Source organism: Schistocerca nitens, chromosome 1 (assembly GCF_023898315.1).
Source record: "Schistocerca nitens isolate TAMUIC-IGC-003100 chromosome 1, iqSchNite1.1, whole genome shotgun sequence".
NCBI lineage: Eukaryota > Metazoa > Arthropoda > Insecta > Orthoptera > Acrididae > Schistocerca > Schistocerca nitens.
Genome location: NC_064614.1, coordinates 46,821,173 through 46,847,506, shown reverse-complemented (window position 1 = coordinate 46,847,506; position 26,334 = coordinate 46,821,173). Strand labels below are relative to the sequence as shown.

The window sequence follows — 26,334 nt, the reverse complement described above, 5'->3', positions numbered from 1 at the left end:
CGGGCTAAGAGGCCGTGGTCCAATAGTAGAAATACTTCTCCCTTGTGTAGGGAGAAGTATTTCTACTATTGGACCACGGCCTCTTAGCCCGGAAGTTTTAATTACTGAAACTGAAGTATTTTCAAAAGAACTATTAAAAATGCCAATGGACTTTAATATTTCCAACATCAGATAGCAACACCATCCATGCTCTTGAGGTAAGAGCATAAAGCATGTGTGAAAAACATCACAAAATGTAACAAGGAATAAATCATGAATATGAGATATTGTTGTACATGAAAGGACAAGCTGAGAATATACAATCTTTTGGAACACAGAATATGCTCAAGGAGAACAGTTGAGAAAAGTGAAGAGATGGATCCTCCTCAGTCTTTATGTAGCATATACACTACATCCAACTTTCATTTATTTCCTTGCTTGGGATTGCAGCATATACTTTACACCATGTGCTTTTGTGTACATCAATTGTTTTCATTCCTACATGTTTCCAGTAGGTTGCAGCACCTGCTTGAAGGAAGTTGTTTATCATATTGTCAGCAGGGTAATTTGTGTTTGTTTTCAGCAATATTGGACTGAATATGTTTACAATAAGCTGCAACATGCTAATATACTTTACATTTTCGAAAATGCAATTGTTTATTTCATCACAATAAAACAACACATTTTATTGGTGTAGCACTACGGTGTCTACATTCGGCAATGGCCTATATTTCCACATTTCAGTGACATCGTTTTCGTAATTTTTAGGTTTTTAGTACTGAGTTTTCTGAGAGCTGCACATATCTCAGTTATTTTCTGACATAAATTGCATTCACTTTGAACATGTCCTAAAATTCTGAATCACACCTTTTTTAAAATTTAGTATTTTAGTCTTTATTTTGTCCCAGATAACGCATTGACCATATACCGAATGAAAGTATGCTAGCAGTCCCTTTTGCCGGTCAACATAATGAGAGAGGTTTCTATGCACAAGGCAAGCAGAACTGCGACTCTGGTTCAGTTATCCACATACTAGTGCCATCTCTGCTTGATTAAACGATTTCTACCAGCAGCATCTAAAATGGGAACTGGGTAAAGCTATGTGTTAATATCTGCAGTCATTTTACTTGGTGGTTACTTACATGCTTATTACATTGTAGCTAAGTGAATAGAGCTGCAAAGGACAAGTAACAGTTACTGTTACCTCCAAGATAAATCTTAAACTCTTTCTTATATGATCCATTTTCATCGGAATCACTCAGAAAGCAGAGGATGTCAAAATATCACAAACCTGGCTTACGTATTTTATCATACTCAGTGCCCGTTCGAATAGATTTTGTTACTTATATCTTTTTAATAAATAGTTTGAAACAATTTTTTTTAATTATTGTTTCCGTATAGGGTGTAGGATCAACTGATCTTAATTTCCCTATTAAAGAATTACAAGCAGCTGCCTTCGTATCTCTATCGCTGTATCCATTACTCTTAATCTTCCATGAACATGTGATTCATGAGCATTTCAGTAACTTCAGCAATGAACTCTCCAGAGTAATGATATGAATCTCCCATTTTGAAATTCACTGTACAAACACAGACAACAAACACTAGACTGAATGAACAGCTGATTCAAACACCTGACTCAAACATATTTCGCCTGGCAGATTTGTGGCACTCTCCTGCCCATCCACTACAATTTATTAACGTAGATGTGGTTGGTACCCACAAATTTGAGCAATTTTGCTCAAACCTCCAACTCCAACTTCCAGGTTTACTCGTATCTCATAATATGCACACATCTCCTGTTCACATCCAATGATCTGTCTGTGCAGATGTGATGTGCACAGACAGATTGTTCATGAGGACAAGTGTTAAGTCAGTGAGATTTCCAAGCATTGTAGGCATCCTGAAAGGCCTGGGTTGAAATGTGCTTCATGGCAAACATAGCAGCAGCTTCCACACTGTTGATGGTCTCGAAATGGTGTCCTTTCAAGCACGCCTTCAGATGGGTGGTAAAAAAAAGTCTGCTGGTGTGAGTTATGACTATAAAGAGTGTGTGTGTGTGTGTGTGTGTGTGTGTGTGTGTGCGCGCCGTAGGGGGGAGGGGGGGGGGTAATGTTGCAGGTCATTTTTGACGATGTGGCTGGGTGAATTGCCTTGGTGGAAGTTTCAGGATTCAGGAACTACAGAAGTATGGTCCAAAGAGCACAAATTCCTCACACATTCTTTTTTTTTTTCCAGCCTTTTGAGCACTTCCACATAACAGGCAGGGCGGGTCAAGCAGGCACAAACTCGCGGTCGATGGTACCACCAGCATCGGACAAAAAATGAGCACTGCTTTCGGTTTGGACCTCTACATGCATGCCTTCTTGGGGCACGGTGATAATGAGGTGCATCACTCGGAGATCTGTATCTTTGCCTCAGTGTTGTATCCAAACCCTATGTCTTAGTTCCTATAACACTGTACAAAAACTAAACATCATTTTTACAGAATTTGGGAAGTTCTTTACAAAAAGGCACTTGGTTGGACTTTGCGGTAGTCAGTAAAGATTTTCAGGACTAGTTTTGCAACACATTTCCTTCATCTGTAATTGTTTGGTTCCAATATTGTGGAAAATGGTTTTGGGTGTATCCAGAGTCAGAGCTATCAGAGAACACTTATGCTAGGGCCTATGTTTAACGGTCCATGCACACAAATCACACTACCTTCAACTTTCAACATTAAAAGGTCTCCAGAACATGTTTCTTCATCAATGTCACCTCAGCCTTCCAAAAACGCCTTGGGCCACAAAACATTTGCATTTTTGACATGTATTCATTCCCAAATGCCTGCTTAATTGTTGAAAATGTTTTCACAGTGGACTTCCCAAGTTTCAAGCAGAATCTGACCGAAGACCTTTGTTCAAGTGAACACTGCATCGCAGCTGATGCAAGATCACCAAACAGAGGTTCACGTAAGGGCACGGGCTGAGTCTCCGGGAGCTCAGAGGAAACTAGTGTTGTTTGCCCCATAAACTAGCCTATTGGGTTGATCGGGCTCCAACCAACAGTAGCATCAGAATAGAACCAGCAACATTACTTTCTGGACAAAACTTTTACACACCCTTTCAATGCTACTATTAAAATGTACTTCTGTATGCAAACAAATCTGTGCAATTTGTGACATCTGTTGGTGTTTGTTAAGAGTATACATAAAGAGGTATTTTATCATATACTGTGTAAATTAAATGAAACAACAAGTTCACTGTTACCAGTCACCGTTTTATTTATTTCCAGGACGTGTTTCGAAGGTTTAAACCTCCATCATCGGGTGGATGTACATTAGTAAGTATTACATTTGTGTGTGTGTTGTGTTACGATTTTTGGAGGAACTTGTGGCACTGCCTAGTGGAGAAACGAGACACTATTTCAGAATATGGTTTAGGATAACTTTTGACGAAAAATTAAACTGATATCTAATGGTAAACATTAAATAAGTAAACTACAGTACCTTCAGTGATCACAGGTTCCTTTTGCTGTCTTAACACATCACGTGTATACTGCCACATTTGTAAACAAATATGGCGTCTGGAATTAGCTGGGTGCAAAGTTCGTATAGCAGAAGTGAAGACATAATCGCAAAGTGCAAAGAATATACATCATAACAATATTATTACAGAATAATTGCTTTAAGCATTTGGCGGTGTTTGTTTTGAGGTGTCAAATATGTGTGTGTGTACTTCAGGTGGTATATAAATCCAATTCTGACAGGTTAAAACAGCAAACATTCGTACTCGTTTATACAATCAGGTGAAATGTTAAAATGGCTTAAACTTCATACTTATTGATAACAATTAGGTAAAATGTTACAGACTATAATTACAATGATCATATTGGCTACAACAGTAAAATCATACATACATTACACTCTTTGATTGGGGTTAATAAACAGATGTGAAGTGAGGGGCTGGAGGCAGAAGGAGAGGTAGAGAGAGAGAAAAAGTGTGTGTGTGAGTGAAAGGGAGAGGGAGAGGGGGGGGGGAAGAGAGAGAGAGAGAGAGAGAGGGGGGGGGGGAGAGGGGGGGGAGAGAGAGAGGGGGGGAGAGAGAGAGGGGGGGAGAGAGGGGGGGAGGGAGAGAGGAAAGAGTGATTATTGAGAGGAAACATTTACATGGCAAGGAGTCTTAAGATTGCATTTTGCATATATTAGCAGCTACAACTGTCAGCTACTTTTCTCTGTATCGAGTTTGTCAGTGGCCTCACTGTAAAATTCTGCCACCTGTGAGCTAATCTAAGCTTTGACACTCTCCTTTAACTCACAGTCCATTTGAACTGCTGTCACCCTATCCATTTCTTCATCTTTAGAAATAGGTGACAGTCACTTGGTAACAAATCAGGGCTGCATGGAAGATGATCAAACAATTCCCAGTTAAAACTGTTAAACAATGTTTTTGAATGTGTGGCATTATGTGGTCTACCATTATTTTAAACAAACCAAGACCAGAACTCCGACATCCAATGCGTTTTGTTCTGGATGACCCTACTGAGCTCTTTTAGGGTTTCACAGTAAATTTCAGAGTACACTGTAGTATCTCTTTCCCAAACTTCAACAATGAGTACTTCCTTTCTGCTCCATAAAACAGCTGTCATCGGATTCCGTGTAGAAAATGTTTGGCACTACTTCAGAGACTTGCACACCACACTAGTTTTGCTCCACTAAATTTTTTTTTGGTCTCCATGTTGATGCATGCAACCCATGTTTCACAATGTGATTGAGAAATTAAGTCTCCTTTGGTATTGCACCACATCAGCTTCCAACCCTTTCATTTTGTGGGCATCATTTTAAACTTTGGGACCTATTTGGCACAACATCTGTGATAACTGTGTTCATACAACAATGTCCACAATACCTGAGGGAAACTGACTGATAGTTCTGTAATTGTGAACTGCCGACTCTGTCATTAATCTCTGTAACATGCTTGTTTGTCACAACAGATGGTTTTCTACTTCTTTCTTTATTATGGGCGTTCATCCAATCTTCCTGAAACAAGCGGAATCATTTTCTTCCAGCACAATTACTCAAAGTTCTCACCATATAACCCACAATGTTCCCCACAAATGTCTGCATATTTCATGTTTTTGCATACAGAAAACACATTACAGCATATAATTTAGAAAGATGACCAGTATTTTCAATAACAGTGGAAATTCTGATTTACAGTTACAGCACAAACAGCAATTTCCACTCCTCATCACAGCAAAGAGCACTGGAACTTATGTCCCAAACAACCCTCTTAGTTAACAGTGTTGAACAAAAAAAAATGTTTGAAACAGTGGTTGCAGAGTTCTCAAATTAGAACAAGGAACATAATAGTGTAATAAATTTCTGCAAAACTGATTGAAATTTTCAATCTGCAGCTGAGTGTGCACTGATATGAAATTTCCTGGAGATTAAAACTGTCTGGTGGACAGAGACTTGAACTCAGGACCTTTGCTTTTGCAGGCAAGTGCTCTACCAATTGAGCTACCCAAAGATGACTCATGACCAGCCCTCACAGCTTCAATTCTGCCATTACCTCGTCTCCTACCTTTCAAAATTCACAGAAGTTCTCCTCCTAACCTGCAGAACTAGCACTCCTTGAGCTTCTGTGAAGTTGGGAAGGTAGAAGACAAGGTACTGGCAGAATTGAAGCTGTGAGGTCCAGCAAACAGTTTTAATCTGCCAGGAAGTTTTGTTTCTGCAAAACTGTTGAAATCTGCAACATGTTTGTACTGAATGTATTGTAGAATTGACCAAAGTAATACTGTGAACATGTAAGTGTACTTCACTTTTGTGGTCTAGAGAGGTGACTGCATTTACTAATCTTGTGATTTTATTATCTCAAAAAATCCATGTGATGCATGTGTTTTATACCTGCATCAGTCCTAAATGTATTTCCTCAGTGTTTCATTAACCTAAACTCAAAAATAGCTGTTAACTCCACAAAGGTTTAATGGTGCAGATTGGCGGTAGATGACCAAAGATATTATGACCACTACACAGCCATTCTCTGCGTTGAAGTAAGGATTTTTGTAACCCAAACTGCAACATTCATTAAAGCTAAGCTAGATTCTTGGCAACATTTTAAAGGTACGACAAATTACAATTATAAACTTGGAATCAGTGCATTTAAGTACTGGTTCAAACCAAAGAATTGCAAACGTATGAAAAAGGTATGGTTGCAAAGAGTTAGCTCTTGCAGCTAGTTATTGTGATACTTATTTTCTTGCCATAGTGAAAGGGATCCATTTGCTTACACTATACGCAAATGGGTAGTAATTTGTGCCTATCATAATACTCTTTTGGTCTATTTTTTATGTTTGTTGATTGTTTGTATAGTATCTCAGCATGACTTGTATAGATTATCAGTGTCAGACAAATCCTGTAGTTTTGAGTGTGTTTACATGCAAGGAAAACAATTTTCTAACTTGACAAATGGCTGCAACAACGTGAAGGGATGCTAACAGTACATTAAGGAGCACAAGTAATTGTGAAACTGATTTTAAGATTTTTTTGTTTTTTACTTACCAAGAAGTGGTCTTGTTTCTGCCACTGTAGGGAGAACATTTTCGTTTGCAGACAGTGAGACGAATAATGCAAATGGAACTAGCCATAGGCATAATGTAAAATATGAAAGTACCTGAAAAGACATTCACAAGCATGAGAACAAACTCCAGCAATTTTAATTGTTGTAAAACTAAATAATGAAAAGAAACTGTGTGCTACTGAGAACAATACGTAACTGTACCTATTCTACAAAACAGAAATTTTAATGAAGTAGAGTCCCGTTAATCTGAACTAATTGGGACTGGACCTTGTTCAGATCACCGATTTGTTCGCATTAGTCGGAATTACGGTGACAAGTTTCTAGAATGAAGTATACCATGCAGATAAGTAGGTACACAATGGTAACAAACGGGAACAAGTGTGGCAACATTGGATCACTATCACTCCCTACCCTTGTTGCTGTGCATTGTTGAGACCTTTGTAGTGTCTGAGCTCAGTACACAGCCAGTCGGCTCGCAAAGCGCTTGGTTATGTTAATTACCTACTGCTGGCATGCATAACAGTTATATTGTATTCGTTCAGGTGTAGTGTTGTACGTATTTTCATCATGAGTAAACAGAAACATACAATGTTAACTCTCAAAGAAAAACTGAATGCTTTGAAGCTAACAGACAATGGTGAGAATGTACCTATACTGGCAATGATTGGAAGAAGGACCGAGTGAAGCTTGAACAGTCCTGTGCAATGTCTTCGGGAAAAACACTCGAAATTCGGCAGACTTTGAAACAGTCCCAGTACGACAAAGTGGATGAAGCTCTTTTCCTTTGGTTTACGCAGGAAAAGAGAAAGGGGAACTCCTCTGAGTGGAGCACTGGTTCAGGAGAAGGCTGCGTACCTGAACAAGTTAACGAATGGTGATGAGTCTTTTAGTGCAAGTACAATTTGGTTGGACAGATTCAAAAAAACATCATGGAATCTCTCAGGTAACAATTACTGGGGAGAAGCTTTCTTCTGACCGTGATGCAGCGAAGGAATACTTGGGCAAGTTTGAAAAAATGATAAGAAAGGGAAAGTATTTTCCCCAACAAATTGTAATGCTGAAGAGACTGGCCTTAATTTTAGGGCATTCCCAGCAAAAAGCCAGTAATCAAAAGCAGAGGACCATGTTCCTGGTTTTAAAACGTGCAATGATCCTGTGAGTTTATTAGCATTCAGCAACGCTTTTGGTAATCAAAAGCTGCCTTTAATGCTGATCAGGAAATCTGCTAGGCCCAGAGCTTTTAAAAACTGCAACATGAAGTCCCTGCCCATATATTATCGCAACCAGAAAAAAGTATGGATGGATGGTAAGCTGTTCAAAGAATGGTTTCATGGCCAGTTTGTTCCCTCTGTTCAATGATTTTCTAAGGAAAATCATTTGTTTCCTCATGCAATCCTTTTGATTGGTAACGCACCACCTCACCCCAGCACTAAGGAATTATGTGACTGTGGCGAAGTTTTTGCCACTGAATGTTACACCACTTCTACAGCCGATGGACCAGATTGTACTGCAAACATTAAAACTAATTTACAGAAAACAATTTTTAAGAGTGCTGATCCAAGGTGATTTCTTTAGTGCACAAAATAAAAAAGACCAATGTGAAGGGTGTTGTTTATTGGGCAGCTGAGGCATGGTAGAATATTTCAGAAAATACTCTGAGAAAATTATGGAGACAACTGTGGACAATCTAGTTGAAAATGAAGAGGAAAATCTACTACAAATGATACAGACAATCCTTGGATGTGAAGAAGCTAGTGAAGGAGACTTAGATGAGTGGATGGCAGCGGATGGCACATGTGTGGAGAACCTTGCTGACACTGATTTAGTTGCTGCTGTGACTCAAGCCCAGGAAGAAGTGGACTGCTGTGACGGAAGTGACAATGAGCCTGAAAGCAACAAAGGAGAGTTGGTGCCACACAGTGACGCAGCAGAAGCCCTTGACCTCACACTACGTTATTTGGTGCAACAGCCCACTGCTACACCTGCTGATTTGATGTTTATGAGGCGATGGCTCAACTATGCGTCATATAACAGATTGTCTTCATTACATCAAAAAACAATGACTGAGTTTTTGTCATCTAAAAAGTAGGGATAAAATGTCCACTGTATGTTAGTAAGTGACAGCTTTTCTTTCACTGTTATGCAGTGTTTAAACCTAATGTTTTCTTGCCAATTTTTCTAATATGTGTTTACTGTACTGTATAAATTAAAATAGTGTGTATGTACAGCAGTTTACTGCACAGTTTTCCATACTTAGACTAACACTTGTCATGTTCGTATTAACCGAACGTTCAGATTATCGGGGTTCAGATTAGCGGGACTCTGCTGTACTTATAAGCTTAATATTTATGAAGTTTAAGGAATGTGATCCATCAATGGCAGGCAGATGACCAGTGTTACTAGGTGTTTTTTTTTTTTTTCTCTGATGGTTTTGAAAATATTTTCAAATTTGTTTGAGATTTTTAAGCCAAGCCGATCAAAAGAGTCCCTATAAAATGATTAAGAAAATGACCAGTACCTAAATATGGCATATTGGTTCTCACTACAAACAAAATGTTGTATCAATGAGTGTTTGCAGCAGCAGCTGCAGCAGAGAAAAGCTGATGCAGGGGACACATGCAGTACTGCATTGTCTTCATATTATTGTCATAAGACACCTTGTAACAAATGTTGCTGCCAACAATAAATAGCTTCATTATTAACGAATAATGTGAAACCAAATACCGCATTCATAAAATAAGGTAAAGGCAACACCTACAGCAGACTGATGTGTGCAGCATAGAAACACCCAACAGGAAACGGTACTCACTCTAGCTTTCAAGCCATTGCTCTTTTTCTAGTAGAAGTACACACATTCACACACATGCCCACACAGACACCCGAATGTACACTCCCATGGCCGTGGCGCAACTGATTATTCATTATCAATAATTGAAAGCAGGAGCCTGGGCTGGTAGAGGTTGGGAGGGAGGAGGGAAGGACACACAAGGCAAGGAGGGGGTAACATGGTTGACAGAAGACCTGATGACAGATGATTCACTGGCTGCACAACAAGACAAAAGGGAAAATTTTGTAAAAACATAACATGAAAAATAACATGAAATTAGCTGTTTAAAACCCTACGACTTATCTTAGAAGCTAGATTAAGAAAAGGCAAACCTACATTTCTAGCATTTGTAGACTTAGAGAAAGCTTTTGACAATGTTGACTGGAATACTCTCTTTCAAATTCTGAAGGTGGCAGGGGTAAAATACTGGGAGCGAAAGGCTATTTACAATTTGTACAGAAAACCAAATGGCAGTTATAAGGTCGAGGGGTATGAAAGGGAAGCAGTGGTTGGGAAGGGAGTGAGACGGGGTTGTAGCCTCTCCCCAATGTTATTCAATCTGTATATTGAGCAAGCAGTAAAGGAAAAAAAAGAAAAATTCAGAGTAGGTATTAAAATCCATGGAGAAGAAATAAAAACTTTAAGGTTCGCCGATGAGATTGTAATTCTGTCAGACACAGCATAGGACTTGGAAGAGCAGTTGAACGGAATAGACAGTGTCTTGAAAGGAGGATATAAGATGAACATCAACAAAAGCAAAACGAGGATAATGGAATGTAGTCGAATTAAGTCAGGTGATGCTGAGGGAATTAGATTAGGAAATGAGACACTTAAAGTAGTAAAGGAGTTTTTCTATTTGGAGAGCAAAATAACTGATGATGGTTGAAGTAGAGAGGATATAACATGTAGACTGGCAATGGCAAGGAAAGCGTTTCTGAAGAAGAGAAATTTGTTAACATCGAGTATAGATTTAAGTGTAAGGATGTCGTTTCTGAAAATATTTGTATGGAGTGTAGCCATGTATGGAAGTGAAACATGGACGATAAATAGTTTGGACAGGAAGAGAATAGAAGCTTTCGAAATGTGGTGCTACAGAAGAATGCTGAAGGTTTGATGGGTAGATCACATAACTAATGAGGAGGTATTGAATAGAATTGGGGAGAAGAGGAGTTTGTGGCACAATTTGACTAGATGAAGGGATCGGTTGGTAGGACATGTTCTGAGGCATCAAGGTTATCACCAATTAAATATTGGAGGGCAGGGTGGAGGGTAAAAGTCGTAGAGGGAGACCAAAAGATGAATACACTAAGCAGATTCAGAAGGATGTAGGCTGCAGTACGTACTGGGAGATGAAGCAGCGTGCACAGGATAGAGTAGCATGGAGAGCTGCATCACACCAGTCTCAGGACTGAAGACCACAACAACAACAGGGCAAAAGAACACAAAATCAGCGATTTTTATGAGATATTGTGAATTTGCAATTCTGCAATAAAAAGTGTTATAGCTCTGAGGACAGCAGTTTACTAATATTAGTAACTGACACTTATTGGATGTTAAAACTGCATCTCCTCTAGGACAAGGTTTGTGTATAATCTGAAACTGACAGTTCATTTCCCGCATAATGAACTTTGATGCGACAATTAAAATAGCATCAAACTTAGTAAAAATAACAAAGAATATGACAAAAAATGCCAAATTTCGCAAAATAAGCACCAAATTTGGACAAATAAACAACATCAACTTTGGCAAAAAGGTAACACCAAATTTGGCAAAAAATTAAAATGAATATGGCAAAAAACGTCAAACATGGCAAAAAGTGACACCGAATATGACAAAAAAAAAAAAATCTGCAAATTTGGTAAAACTGAATTTGCCAGAAAAAACCTAGCACAAAATCTGGCCTAAACTAGCACAAGATTTGTCAAAGAAGTAGCACAAAATTTGGCAAAAAGTGCATCTACATCTACATGATTACTCTCATATCAGTGACACTCTCACCCCTATTACATGATAACACAAAACGAGCTGCCCTTCTTTGCACTTTTTCGATACTCTCCGTCAATCCTACCTGGTAAGGATCCGATACCGCGCAGCAATATTCCAGCAGAGGACAGACAAGTGTAATGTAGGCTGTCTCTTTAGTGGGTTTGTTGCATCTTCTAAGTGTTCTGCCATCAAAGTGCAGACTTTGTTTCGCCTTCCCCACAATATTATCTATGTGGTCTTTCCAATTTAAGTTACTTGTAATTGTAATTCCTAGGTATTTAGTCGAATTGACAGCCCTTAGATTTGTGCGATTTATCGTATACCCTACATTTATTGGAGTTCTTTTAGCACCCAGGTGGACGACCTCGCACTTTTCTATGTTTAGTGCCAAATGCCACTTTTGGCACTATACAGAAATTCTCTCTAGATCATTTTGTAATTGGAAGTGATCATCTGATGATTTTACTAGATGTTAAATTACAGCATCATCTGCAAACAATCTAAGGGGGCTGCTCAGATTATCACCTAGATCATTTATGTAAATCACAAACAGCAGAGGGCCTATGACACTACCTTGAGAAATGACAGATATCACTTCTGTTCTACTTTATGATTTACCGTCATTCACTACGAACTGTGATTTCTCTGAGAGGAAATCACAAGGTCAGTCACACAACTGAGACGATACTCCATATGCACACAATTTGGTTAACAGTCGCTTGTGAGGAACGGTATCAAAAGCCTTCTGGAAATCTAGCAATATGGAATTGATCTGAGATCCCTTGTCGACAGTACTCATTACTTCATTGGAACAAAGAGCTAGCTGTGTTGCACAAGAACGATATTTTCTGAATCCGTGTTGGCTATGTATCAATAAGCCTTTTCTTCAAGGTGATTCATAATGTTCGAGTACAGTATATGCTCCAAAATCCTACTGCAAATTGAGGTCAGTGATAAGGGTATGTAATTCAATGGGTTACTCCTATTTCCTTTCTTGAATATTGGTGTGACCTGTGCTACTTTTCAGTCATTAGGAACAGACCTTTTGTCAAGTGAGTGGTTGTGTATGATTGCTAACAAAGGCGCTATTGTGCCTGCATACTCTGAAAGGAACCTGATTGGTATAGCATCTGGACCAGAAGACTTGCCTTTCCTAAGTGATTCGAGTTTATTTGCAACACCTAAGATCTCTACTTTTATGTCACTCATGCTAACAGCTGTTCTGGTTTTGAATTCTGGAATATTTACTTTGTCTTCTTTCGTGAAGGAATTACGGAAAACTGTATTCAGTAACTCCGCTTTAGTGGCACCATCATCGGTAACACTTCCATCGCTATCGTGCAGTGACGGTATTGGCTGTTTTTTTGCCACTGGTGTACTTTACATATGACCAGAATCTCTTTGGGGTTTCTGCCATATTTTGAGACAATGTTTCATTGTGGAAACTATTAAAAGCATCTCGCATTGATGTCTGCACTAAATTTTGAGCTTCCATGAAACTTAGCCAGTCTTGGGGATTTTGCGTTCTTCTGAATTTGGCATGTTTTTTCCGTTGCTTCTGCAACAGTGTTCTGTCGTGTTTTGTGTACCATGGTGGATCAGTCTCGTCTCTTATTAACTTATGCGGTATGAATCTATCTATTTCTGTCGATACTGTATCTTTGAATTTGAGCCATATCTGGTCTACACTTACATAATTAGCTTGGAAGGAATGGAGACTCACTCTTGGCAAGGCATCAAGCGAATTTTTATCTGCTGTTATAAATAGATATATTTTGCGTTTATTTTTAGTTGTTTTGGTTGATACGTTTTTGAGCCTCATTACAATGACCTTGTGTTCACTAATCCTTGAATCCATCATGATGCTCTCTATTAGATCAGGATTATTTGTGGCTAAGAGGTCAAGTGTGTTTTCGCAACCATTTACAATTCGTGTGGGCTCATGAACTAATTGTTCAAAGTCATTCTCAGAGAAAGCATTTAGTACGATTTTGGAAGATGTTTTCTGTCTACCACCAGCTTTGAACATGTATTTTCACCAACAAATTGAGGGTAGATTGAAGTCTCCATCAATTATAGCTGTATGAGTGGGGTACTTATTTGTAATGAGAGTCGCGTTTTCTTTGAACTGTTCAGCTATTATATCAACTGAGTCGGGGTGGGGTGGGGGGGGTGGGGGGGGGGGGGGTTGGTAGAAGGAGCCAATTATTATTTTGGTACGGCTGTTGAGTATAACCTCTACCCATAGTAATTCGCAGGAACTACCTATTTCAACTTCACTACAAGATAAACTACTACCAACAGACACAAACACACCACCACCTACTTATTTAATCTGACCTTTCTGAACACAGTTTGCACCTCTGTAAAAATTCCGGCAGATTTTATCTCCAGCTTTAGCCAGCTTTCTGTTCCTGTAACGATTTCAGCTTCAGTGCTTTCTATCAGAGCTCTGGGTCTTTCCCAACACAGCTATGACAATTTACAACTACAATACCGACTGTTGCTTGGCCGATTCTCGTCATTTCTTTGCCCTGTATCCTTTGAGACTGAAGCCCTTTTTGATCTTTCCCGAGACTGTCTAACCTAAAAAACTGCACAGTCCACGGCACACAGCCCCTGCTACCCGTGTAGCCACCTCCTGTGTGTAGTAGACACCTGACCTATTTAGCGGAACCCTATGGCGCAAGTTGATGAATCTGCAGCCTACACGGTCACAAAACCGCCTGAGCCTCTGATTCAGACCCTCCACTCTGCAACCGGTCCTGTTGACAATGCTACAGATGGTGAGCTCAGCCTTCATCTCGCTAGCAAGACTGGCAGTCTTCACCAACTCAGATACCTGCCGGAAACCAGAGAGAATCTCTTCCGATCCATAGTGACACGTGTCATTAGTGCTGACATGAGCCACCACCTGCAGTTGGCTGCACCCTGTACCCTCCATGGCATCCAGAAAGACCCTTTCCAGATCTTGGATGACTCCCCCCCCCCTCCCCCCCCCCCCCCCCCGGTATGCGCATGGAGTGCACACTGGCTTTCTTCCCATCCTTAGCTGCCATATCCCTAAGGGGCTCCATCACCCGCCTAACACTGGAGCTCCCAATGACAAGCAATCCCACCATCTGTGCTTGTCCGGACCTCTCAGGAAGACCAGCCACTGCCACAACAGGCGAGGCCGCCCTTGCTCGCTCAGAAGTACTTCCAGCAGTGGGCAGTACGTCAAACCTGTTACGGAGGCGTAAGGGTACAGCCTTGCGGCCAGCACCAACTTTCGCCTTCCGCCCAGGGATTCGCGACCCTGTCACAGTTCGCCAATCACCATCAGGCAAGTGTCAACCAGCAGGGGCATCCGAATCCAAGGGCGAAGTGGCTTCAGGGATCCCAGGCTACAAGTTCCAGAGGCGCCAAAGCACTCACCTCGGGTGTCCCAATGTCAACGCAGCCCAGGGCAACAGCCTGGAGCCTGTCGACAATGGCCAACATAGCTTCCAGCTGTTTACGTACGGTGGCCAATTCCCCCCAAAACCGTACACAATGGGCGCAGTTCCTATCCATCCCTCACAATTTTTTCCTCTCTTTTATCTCACAAACTGTTCAAAACAAACAGATGACTGACAACTACGCAACTTTACACTATTCAGGTACTAAAACGCGATGCTACAACTCTCAAATACTATAATATGCCCGAAATTTGTGAATTAAACTATGCAAGTACTCAAAAACACGCAAAGAAATTATGAATTAAACTATAAAACAAAAGTGAGCTAAGAGTGCGATTTACTGCTGGTTGCCGCTTATCCAACGGCAGCGAATGTGACAAAAAATATTCTTGTCCCTACATACAAGAGATATAGAGAGGAAGGGAGAGTGGGAGGGAAAAAGATGAGGCTGAGGGAAACAGTTTAGCAGAGATTTAGGGCAGGGGACTGTGACAGTGCAGGATGTGCTGGAGAGAGAAATCCCACTTGTGTTGGGAGGGAGTACATAAATGGCTTGCATAGTGAAGCTGCTGTTGAAGTTACTTGTGTTGTTGTGGGCAACATATTCAGCAACTTATTGGTCACGTTTCTGGTTCACCACAGTTTGGCGGCGAGCATTCATGCGAGTAGACATTTGGTTACTTGTCATGCCAACATAGAATGCTGTGCAGTAATTACAACATAGCTTATGCATGACATGGCTGTTTTCACATGTGGCGTTTCCTTTTACTGGGTACGAAATGCCTGCAACTGGCCTATGGTAGGGGGTGGTGGGTGGGTGTATGTGGGAGGTCTTGCACTTGAACTGACTATAATGGAATGACCCACAGGCTCCAGTATTGGGAGCACAATTGGAACAGGAATCAAAAAGGATATTCTTTAAGCGGTCTTGGTGGTGGAACACAACTATGGGTGATTTGGATAGGATTTTAGGTATGATGTACCTCTTCTCTGGGCACAGAGGTAACTGAAGCCCTGGTGGAGGATGTAGTTGAGCTTTTGAAGACCAGAGTGATCAGAGGATGCTGGTCGATGGCTGGTTCACAGGTTTATTGTTGTCAGAGGAGATGAGACGGAGTTAACGAAAGAAGTTTGTTTACAAGTCCAGCATGGTTGAACTTAGGTTTTGGGCTAAAGGTGAGGCCCTTAGAAAGTTCTGAGACTTCTGCAAGGTTTAGTGTTTCAGCAGATAGGTTGACAACAGTGTTATGGGATGTTTGTTCAGGAGCAGTGTGTTTCATGGAGCATAGGGGAAGTATTGCGGCGGGTGGAATGTAAAGTATGTCAGCAAGACATGGCCACAGTGCTATGAGAGGTTGATGGTGGGGCTGGATCAGAGTGGCTATAGGTAATCCAGTGAGTACAGCAATAGACTAACATAATTCCACATTGTCAACTGGGTTCATAACATTGAATTTTTAATGCTTTTTTTAAATAAAATAAACTGTGCCCAGCCACTATTTCCCTGTTTTTTTCCATTTAGTTTTATGATCAGCAATATCATACTGATTTTGATCTCTCTTGACACATCTTCAATGGTGAACATTTAATACAAACACACTGTAATAAGTACGATGTATTCCACTGACATATTTGTTTGTCCACTCATAGATTGTTATCTATGATAAAGAGAAAATAGAATTATGGTGATTCCAGAATTTAGTTCCAAATAAAATATTCATACCTTTTTATTAAGGGAACCAAAATTATGCTTTCCATTGGATGTCATATGAAAACTCATATGAGCAGACTCTGCTGACCTGCCACTTACACCACAATGTACAGTATATAGCCACTAATACTCCCATTCACAGCCAATCTCTCTCATTAAGAGAGAGAGAGAGAGAGAGAGAGAGAGAGCAAAGGATAATTATACTACCATGACTGAAACATTGTAAACAAAGTGCACAGGTACTTAATGGTACTTACCTTCCGGAGGTGAAATATGTAGCACTGCCAACAGTCACAAGTAAAAGTGACACACTACCCTAGCTTTCAGAACCAACTGTTCCTCGCTTGAGGAGGAGAGTGGGATAGGTTCAAGAGGGTTAAAAAGAAAGGGCACAGCATTCAGGTGTTAGGGCGAAAACAACCCACTTGCACTGCGGATATGTTAGATGAAGGCAAAGTGAGAGTAAACTGTGAGTCTCTACCCTCAGCCTGTCTATTCACTAATTCCATTTCACAATTTATAGTATACTATTTTATACTTCAAGAGATTGTACTTAAATAAAATACAAATATTTCCACATCCTCTCTACAAGCTCTATGGAATATGTCGTATAATGTAATGTACTGCCACATATTACTTAAGCACGTTAGCTCTACAGCTCTAGCTTCCACAAAGCTTATTACCTGGCAGAAAAAGACTAATTTTTCTTGTATCTTTTAACTAGTACACATCCTTAGACTGCCACTTTTTTGTAGTTATTTTATTTCTTCCCTGTTTGAAACATACTTGCTACTGGTTTGATGCACTCTATTTGCTTCTACTGCTGGATGAAAACATTTCTCTAATGTCTCACATAACAGGTGACATTCATGTTTCAATTTGGCACAGAAAGTACTCTGCCATCTTGCTCTTTCTCATCTCTGTCCTCTATCTGGGCAACTGCCCAAACTAAACTGAATCTGCAGTCTCATAAAAACTCTCACAAACTAACAAAATCAAAGAATATCTACGTCTACAGGTATGCTCATGATGTTACATGTTTTGTGGGGCATAAGCTCCTACATTAAGTATGAAATTTACTCCTGTTATTCTAAGAATCACACAAAAAGTTCTCAACAATTTATGCTCTTGTATGTCCAAAACTATTGTAATACAGAATTCACACACTGAAATCTGCACCATATTTTGACAAATGCTGAAATATAAGAAAAGCATGTGCATCCTTTGTTTCCTTGTTACATACCATCACTCATATTAACTAAAGTTATTATTGTCACAGCAGTTGCACATTAATATTGTTCTTATCATATAAAGAGACACTGTTCTTATCATATAAAGAGAAAAGTCGGTATTATTCTATAGCACAGACACAAAATATGACACTCACCTCCGAAAATGAATGGTACACAGCAGCAAAATATTGGAATGCTAAATAGTGGTTCACAACCAACATAATAACTGCAATTATAAATGAAGGTGATGTGATCACAACATATGGATATGTTTTCAGGATAAAAAGATGAGAGATCTGACTAATAATGCCACACACAGTTAGAGTGTGGGGTAAATCTTCAAAGAGGATGAAGCCAATGTATATAAGCAAAGTTCCCTGCAAAAAAAAAAAAAAGATAAAATGAATCAAATATGTATGAAGTAAATATGCATGGTCATGAAATATCAAAGTTATAATACACAAATTGAATATGAAAGTGCTTATCACATATTAAAACAGAAAAACTGACCACAGATATTTTCCTGGGTGCTATAACTTATTATTTATGAGTTTTATTTTCTGCTACTTTCTTATCATAAATAAATAACTGAATTATTAGTATTACTGCTTTTCTGTCAATAATATGCACCTTTTAAAAATGTACATGTCTTAACTACCATCTGAAAAATTTCTGTATGCTGGAAAAATTTTAATGAAAGACACTTTTTGTTTGGTGAAACTGTTTAAACATTTACTACTGCTTTCCATATTTCATAGAAAAAAAAATCACAAAAAGATTGTTCCTTGAGCTAAGATGAATGAGTATTACATTGCCAAATTAGTGCTTTGATATAAACCACCACAACCAAAGGAGCAGCACTAAAGTAGAGAAGTACATTTGTGCATCTTTAATAGTAGTATCAATATTATGAAAAGGATACATGCTACTGACCATATAACGGAGATGCTGAGTCGTAGACAGGCTTAACAAAAAGACTGTCAGAAAGTGAGCATTCGGCCAACAAGGCCTTCTTCGGAAATAGACAAGATACACACACACACACACACACACACACACACACACACACACACACACACACACACACACACAAGACTACAGTCTGTGGCTGTTAAGGCCAGACTGTGAGCAGCAGCGCATGACGGGAAAGGCAACTGAGTGGTGGGTGTAAAGAAGAGGTGAAGGAGGGTACAGCAGCTAGGTGCAGTTGGGAGGTTAGATGAAGGGTGGGGGTAGCAAAAAAGGAGAGAAGTAAAAATACTGTGAGTGTGTTGGTGAAATAGAGGGCTATAGTGCAGGAATGGGAACAGGAAAGGGGCAAGATGAGTAATGACAACGACTGGCGAAGGTTGAGGCCAGGAGGGTAACAGGAATGTGGGATATATCACAGGGTGAATTCCCATCCACAAATTCAGAAAAGCTGGTGTTGGTGAAAAGAATCCAGATGGCACAGGCTGTGAAGCAGTCATTTAAATGAAGACTGTAGTGTTGGGCAGCGTGCTCAGCAACCAAGTGGTCCAACTGTTTTAAAGCCATAGTTTGTCGGTGGCCATTCATGTGGATAAACGGCTTCTTGGTTATCAAGCCCATGTAGAATGCAGCTTAGCTTGTAGATTACATGAATGGTTTCACAGGTAACCCTGCCTTTAACAATATAGGTGATGCTTGTGACCAGACTGGAGTAGGTGGTGGTGGGAGGATGTATGGGACAGGTCTAGCATCTAGATCTAATACAGGGACATGAGTCATGAGGCAAAGGATTAGGAGCAGGGGTTGTGTAGGGGTGGATGATGATATTGTGTAGGTTCGGTGGGTGGCATAATACCACTGTGGGAGGGATGGTGAGGATCATGAGTAGGACATTCTGATTTCAGGGTATGATGAGAGGTTGTTGAAGAACTGGAGGAGAATGTGATTCAGTTGCTCCAGTCCTCAGTGGTACTGGGTCACAAGTGGAATGCTGTTCTGTAGTTAGACGGTGGGACAATAGGAGGTGGTGGGTCATGAGAAATAAGGCATGGGATATCTGTTTTTGTACAAGGTTGGGAGAGTAATTAAGGTCTGTGAAGCCTCAGTGAGACCCTCGGTATATTTTAAGAGGAACCGCTCGTCACTGAAGACGCAACGGCCAAAATTTTTCCCCAAATCCCTCAACATACATATCAATCAGGCCCAAACGACCTTGCAATATCTCCTCTCCATCTGCATAATTCTCTCCTGCTATGCAGCCTGGCTCCCACTTCACCCAATGAAACTCTTGCCCTCCAGGAACTAGAGAAATACGCAAAACACCACCTCAAAAAACTCTCCACCCTGTTCACTTCCTAATCCCACCATGGACTACCACTACCCACCATCCTGACAACAACATCCCAACCTCCCACACATCCCCTCATAGCTGAAAAACCATGCCTTGCAGACCTACTACATTTAACCGACCCTCATAAACTCCCTCCCACCACCATATTGAATCCAAGACCCAAACAGACCCAAAACAGTGTCCTGAACCTTTCCTCCAAAGTCTTAGCCCCACAGAAGTATCAGTCATTTCCAAAGGCCTCACCTTTTGCACCACTCCCAAATTCAGTCATGCACGACTTGTTGAAGACCTTCTCTCCTTCACTTTTTGCCACCAACTCAACCAATCGAACTCATCCAAAGACAAATATTGAACCCTGCCTGACTCAGTTCACTTCTCCATCCAATCATGATCCATCCCAACTGTCCCCAAATCACTCCCTCCCTCCTGCTGAGAAAGGCTCCACCACTGTTGTTTGGAACCTCAAGGATTACTTGGCAGAAGGACTCCACCAGCTGCCAGATTCATCCACCTACAAACCCTGCCACAGTGACTCCATTCCAGAAATCCAGCACGATCTCCAGTCTCTCCTCAAATCCTTAGGCCCACTCCAGAACCTTTCACCACACCCCAACCTTCTACATACTTCCTAAAGTCCATAAACCCAACCAGCCAGGACAACCCATTGTGCCTGGTTAATGTGCCCCCACTGAGAGTGTGTCTGCTCTCACAGACCAACAACTTCAAGCTATTGCCTGCAACCTACTCTCCTACATAAAAGATACCAACCATCTCCTCCAACAACTCTCCACAGTTCCTGTTCCTTTACTACACAGTACTCTGCTCATGATTATTAATGACACTTCCCTTTACGCTAACATTCCTAATGCCCACGGCCTTACTGCTATTGAACACTACTTTTCCCAACACCCGACGAATTCCAAACCTGCAACCTCCTTCCTAGTCGCCATGACCAACTATATCCTCACCTACAATTACTTCTCCTTTGAAGGCATTACCTACAAAAAAATCCACGGTATGGCTATGGGCACCAGCATGACACCATCCTACGCCAACCTATTCATGAGCCATCCACAGGAATCCTCCCTAACCATCCAGAGCCCCAAACCTCTCACCTAGTTCAGATTCATTGATGGCATCTTTGTGATCTTGATAGAGAGTGAGAACACCCCATTCACAATGCTCCAGAACCTAAACACCTCCCCCCCCCCCTCCCTCCAATTCACTTCACCTGGTCCTACTCAATTCATCAAGCCACCTACCATAATGTTGATCTCCACCTCAAAGATTGATACATCATTACCTCCATCCATATCAAACCCACCAACCACTAGTAATACCTCCACTTCGACAGCTGCCACCAGTAAAAACCATGATATCCCTTCCATACAACCCAGCCACCCATAGCCTTCGCATCTGCAGAGACAAATGGTCACTCTCGAAATATACCAAGGGTCTCACTGGGGCCTTCAAAGACTGTAATTACCCTCCAAACTTGCACAAAAACAGACGTCCCTTGCCTTATCTCTACAATCACCCACCACCTCTTGAAGTCCCACCGTCCAGCCACAGAGGAGCATTCCCTTTGTGACTCAGTAACACCCAAGACTGGAGCAACTGAATTACATTCTCTGCCAGGGTTTCAACTACCTCTCATCATTCCCTGGAATGAGAAATATCCTACCAACTATCTTCCCACAGTGGTATTCTGTTGCCTACCGAACCTTCACAATATCCTCATTCATCACTACACAACCCCTGCTCCCAACCACTTCTCTCATAGCTCCCATCCCTGCAATGGATCCAGATGCAAGACCTACCCCATACATCCTTCCACCAACACCTGCTCCAGTCCGGTCACAGGCATCACCTATCCCAACAAAGGCAGGGCTATCTGTGAAACGAGTCATGTGATCTACAAGGTAAGCTGCCATCACTGTGCTGCAGTCTAAAGGGGCTTGACAACTAATCCACATGAAAGGCCACCGACAAGCTGTGGTCAAAAAACAGCTGGTCCACCCTGTTGCTGAGCACACTGCTCAACATGATGTTCTTCATTTCAATGACTGCTTCACAGCCAGTGCCACCTGGATCCTTCCCACCAACACCAGCTTTTCTAAGTTGTGCTGGTTGTGATGAAGCAAGCTGGGATATTTTTACTTCCCTCTTGTTTTTCCATCTGCCTCTTTAAAATTCATTTTTTCAATTTTAACTGATTACCATTAACGTGAGTGAGTATAATCTGCATTTTCATAAAAGAGAAAGATTGGCCCTCAGTTTTAAAGAATATAAAACCAGATATAATTTTGTGCTTAGTTTTAGGTATGTAATTGATTTTCTAATTTATTTTGACTATTCCTAGTTAGTATCTTTTATTATAGGGCGAAATCAGTAATTGTTTTGTAACTTACATTCTATTGCTGACGTATAAACAAAAATAAATTCTGTACAAATTAGAAACATTTGGGAGACAAAACAATAGTATTCTTAAAGGATTTATTTGGCTCTATTCGAAAACATGTTAGCAAAATCAGCCTTTCATTAATTCCAAAGTAATTAACAATTTTGTCAAAAGTATTGTTTACAGTATTGTTTACTTAACTATATATGTCAATTTCATCATTTAAACAAATAATTTGGCCTAACTCTTGCAGTAGAAGAAACTGTTAAAAAGAAACAATGTTTCGATGTATTCAGTTAATTTAATGAGTTAAGTTTTAATTGTAATTTCTATAACTTTTAACTTCAAACCTACTTCAGTACTTATTATTGTGATGATATATAAGACCCCAATTTTGATCATGAGACAGTCAGTCCACGACCAAGTTTCAGACGAGAAACTTGTGTTGGTTAAAATGACAACAATGCATCAACTTAACAGTGAAATTAGTGTTACACCAATAAGCTGTGTGTTAAAGCAGTGACAGTGTCTGTTCAATTTATTTGAAAGACTGAACTGTGTGGTTATGTTTTTCACTGCTCCTAGATGTTCAACAATAAACTATTGCAGCAGTATGTGGATGTTCACCTGCAAACTATTAATGAGGCTTATCAAAAGTTAAACAATAGTGCTTTGGCCATATAAATGTGTATATGGGGGGTTGTTAAAAGTGAAAGTAAAAGACAGTGAAACGCAAATGTGCATCTGAAGGATACATCATTTACAGTAGAAAGTAGTTTCACTTCCACCCCCTATTTTTTCAGCCAGTATGTCGACACCGGGGACAATCAACAAAGGAGACAAAGAAGGTGAATCGCTACATGTGGTACCCCGGCATGAGGAATATTGTACGTAGCCTCAAAAAACAAGGACTCGCGAAATTTAAACAGTGAACTCAACAGTAGTTTACAGTGCAGTGGTGCAACAGCCGATCAATGCATGGGTTTCATGGCCACAGTATAACAGCAACCAATCAGTGAGTGCATCCTATGGAAGCAGCCACTGAGTACAGGAGCAGCCAATCAGCACGCAGGTGGACACAGCTGACAGGAGATAAACAAGACGCCTTGCCAAGAGAATTACAACTTGCAGCAGACAACAAATAGAGCTGACAACTGCAGAAGCAACAGGAGACAAGTGATTAAAAAACAAGGTAATTTTGTATTAAAAGCTGTTGTGTATTAAGTGATACATAATGAGTGGCCTTCACGAACAAAACAGTGTCATTGCGGACAAAGCTGTAGAGGTTAAGTTGTTATATAAACAGAAAGACTTAATGGGGACTGAGTTGCAGGGCAACAGTGTAACGTAGAAGTGGAAGCAATGTTAAGGCAAATTACGAGTTTTTGAGTAATATAGCAACGAAAGAAGGCATTAGTAGTGTGAGAGATGACATTATCAGGGTGGAAAAGAAAACTGATAGCATTAGAACTGACACGGTTAGCTTAAAAGATGAACTGAAGAAAGAAATTAAAAAGAAATTAATGTAGTTAGCGCTAACCTTTCAGAATTAAATAAGAAGTTTGATGCAGTAGTTAAAGATTGTGATAATACTAAAGAGAAATCAATATTGAGTCGTAAATGTGTGGAAGAGAGAGAGAAAATTTGTGATGACAATAGTAGGAAGGTGGAGGTTTTCGAGAAACAATGTGCTGAAAACAGGGTTAAACTTGAGAACCAAATCGATCAGATTAAAAATGATTTAAGGTAGAAACCAAGTATGCAGTAGTGGTAGAGGAAAATTGGAAAAATTAAATAAAAATGTAGATTAAAAATTGGCTGCAATTGAGAAAAAGGTGGAAGTAGTACAAAATCTAAACCACAGAGAAAGTGACAGTGGGTCTGATAATCATTTTGGTACGCAGGTGATAGTTTTCCCAGGGAAAGGATTAGGATTTGTTGTATGATGGAGATCACATGGGGAGTAAGAAGGAAGTGGGTCAGCCTGTAACAGCAGCAAGTGTACAAGGCGTACATGTTAAATGTTTACTGGACAGTGGTAGTGATTTGAGTGGTATTTCACAGGCAAATTTTGAATCTGTTAAGAACACAGGGAGTATAGTAGTAATACATGTTTCTGGAATAGAAATTATTGGTGCTACTGGTTAGCCATCAAAGAGTGTGAAACACGAGGTACTATTAAGTGGGGAATTGGCAGGACAGATGTTGGAGTGCAATTTGGTGGTGATTCAAAATCTCAGCATTGATTTAATATTTGGAATTAATTTCTTGTGCAATTAGCAAGTAGGGGGTTCAACATTCTGTGTTGGATTGATTATGTGGTGATAATGCTTACTCCTGCTGTCTGTCTCATTTTCCATGTTTCCTGAGGCAGTCAAACCCTTCTCCTATCCTATCTGTAGTTTATAAGTGAATCAGAAACATTATATCTTCTACTTTCATGTGATTTTATACAGTAGCACACTTTAGTATAGAAATATTCTAGGAAAAGGTTTCTCCAGTATTATTTATATATATTATGTTGTGTTAGTTATAAATAATGGAATCATAAGAGGATCGGAGAAAGCAAATTGGTACCATGGTTAAAGAATTTTGTTAAGGAGGTAAGTTAAACAGAAAGTGAAAGGTGTCAGCATATGTGGAGGATAATTAATATCTGAAGTAATCAGCTCATTGGTGCAGCAACAGCAACAGAGGCAATACGCAGTAAAAACCATCTTAAATTATGAGATCTTAATATTAATTGGGCTATAATTGAAGTGTTTGTGTTAAGTGCAATCAGTATATGGAGATAACTATCTACCCATAGAAGCGTGTCATGGTACAGCCTTCTCTAACATTAAGGAATTCCAACCTTAAACATAGTTGCCTGGAGTAATGTGTGGAATGTATAAGCAAGATTTGTATGTACGAGGGGGGACCCAAAAGTAATGCTGCACATCGTGTACTTGTAGTAGCAGGTTGCGCCGCCAGAGGGTTGTAGTAGGAGCTCTGTTGAGTCATTCTGCCACGCACTGTCACCCAACAGTGAGAAGTGTGGTTTCTTTGGCAATTCTTCGAGTGTGCGTACAGTGCAGACGTGACACGAGGAAATGGATAGTTCTTACGAACAATGTGCGGCATTAAGTTTTGTTTCTTGCTCGGCAAGAATGCAGCAGAAACTGTTGCGATGATTCAGACAGCCTACAAAGACCATGCTCTTAGTAAAACGCAAGTGTACGAATGGTTTTCTCGGTTTAAAAAGAGAGAAATGGTGGTTGAAGATCAGCCCCATTCCAGTCAACCTTCAACTGCTCGAAGCGAAGACAACGTCGACAAAATCTGTGATCTCATCAGTGAAGATTGACGCAGGACAATCGACAAACTCGAGAACTTGTCCGGGTTGTCCTGGAGCTCAATTCAGCGCATATTGACCATCGATTTGGGGATGCGCAGAGTGGCAGAAAAATTCATGCCGAAGTTTCTTTCCGGAGATTAAAGGGATTGTCGCGTTCAAGCCTGCCTCGAAATGAAGGACCCGTTCAAAGATGATCCACATTTTTTCAACAAAATCATTACAGGTGATGAGTCATGGTGCTATGGGTACGATCCAGAAAGTAAACAACATTCATCACAATGGAGGTCACCTGGGTCACCTTGCCCAAAAAAAGCTCGACAAGTGGAATTGAATGTGAAAACTTTTTTTTTTTTTTGAGATCGTACACTCTGAATTTGTCCCTGAAAACCAGACAGTAAACCAACAATTCTATTTGAAGGTTATGAAAAGTCTTCGCAGAAGCTTGTCGCAACAACGTCCTGCTTTGTGGGATCTGATGTGTAGTTCCTGCATCACGACAGCGCTCCCATGCACGCTGCTCTCTGCGTTCGCCAGTTTT

The 26,334-nt window shown here is 40.4% G+C and overlaps 1 protein-coding gene across 1 annotated transcript in view; it reads right to left on the bottom strand.

Annotated features, from left to right (window-relative positions):
* The window catches only part of LOC126241051 (protein TEX261), a 56,416-nt gene that overhangs the window by 2,314 nt on the left and 27,768 nt on the right, over window positions 1–26,334 (bottom strand). The window contains exons 3-4 of the mRNA XM_049947974.1: window positions 17,894–18,115; window positions 6,524–6,635 (exon numbers count right to left, since the gene is read on the bottom strand). Coding sequence (XP_049803931.1) covers window positions 6,524–6,635; window positions 17,894–18,115 — 334 coding nt within the window. The remainder of the gene's footprint in view (window positions 1–6,523; window positions 6,636–17,893; window positions 18,116–26,334) is intronic.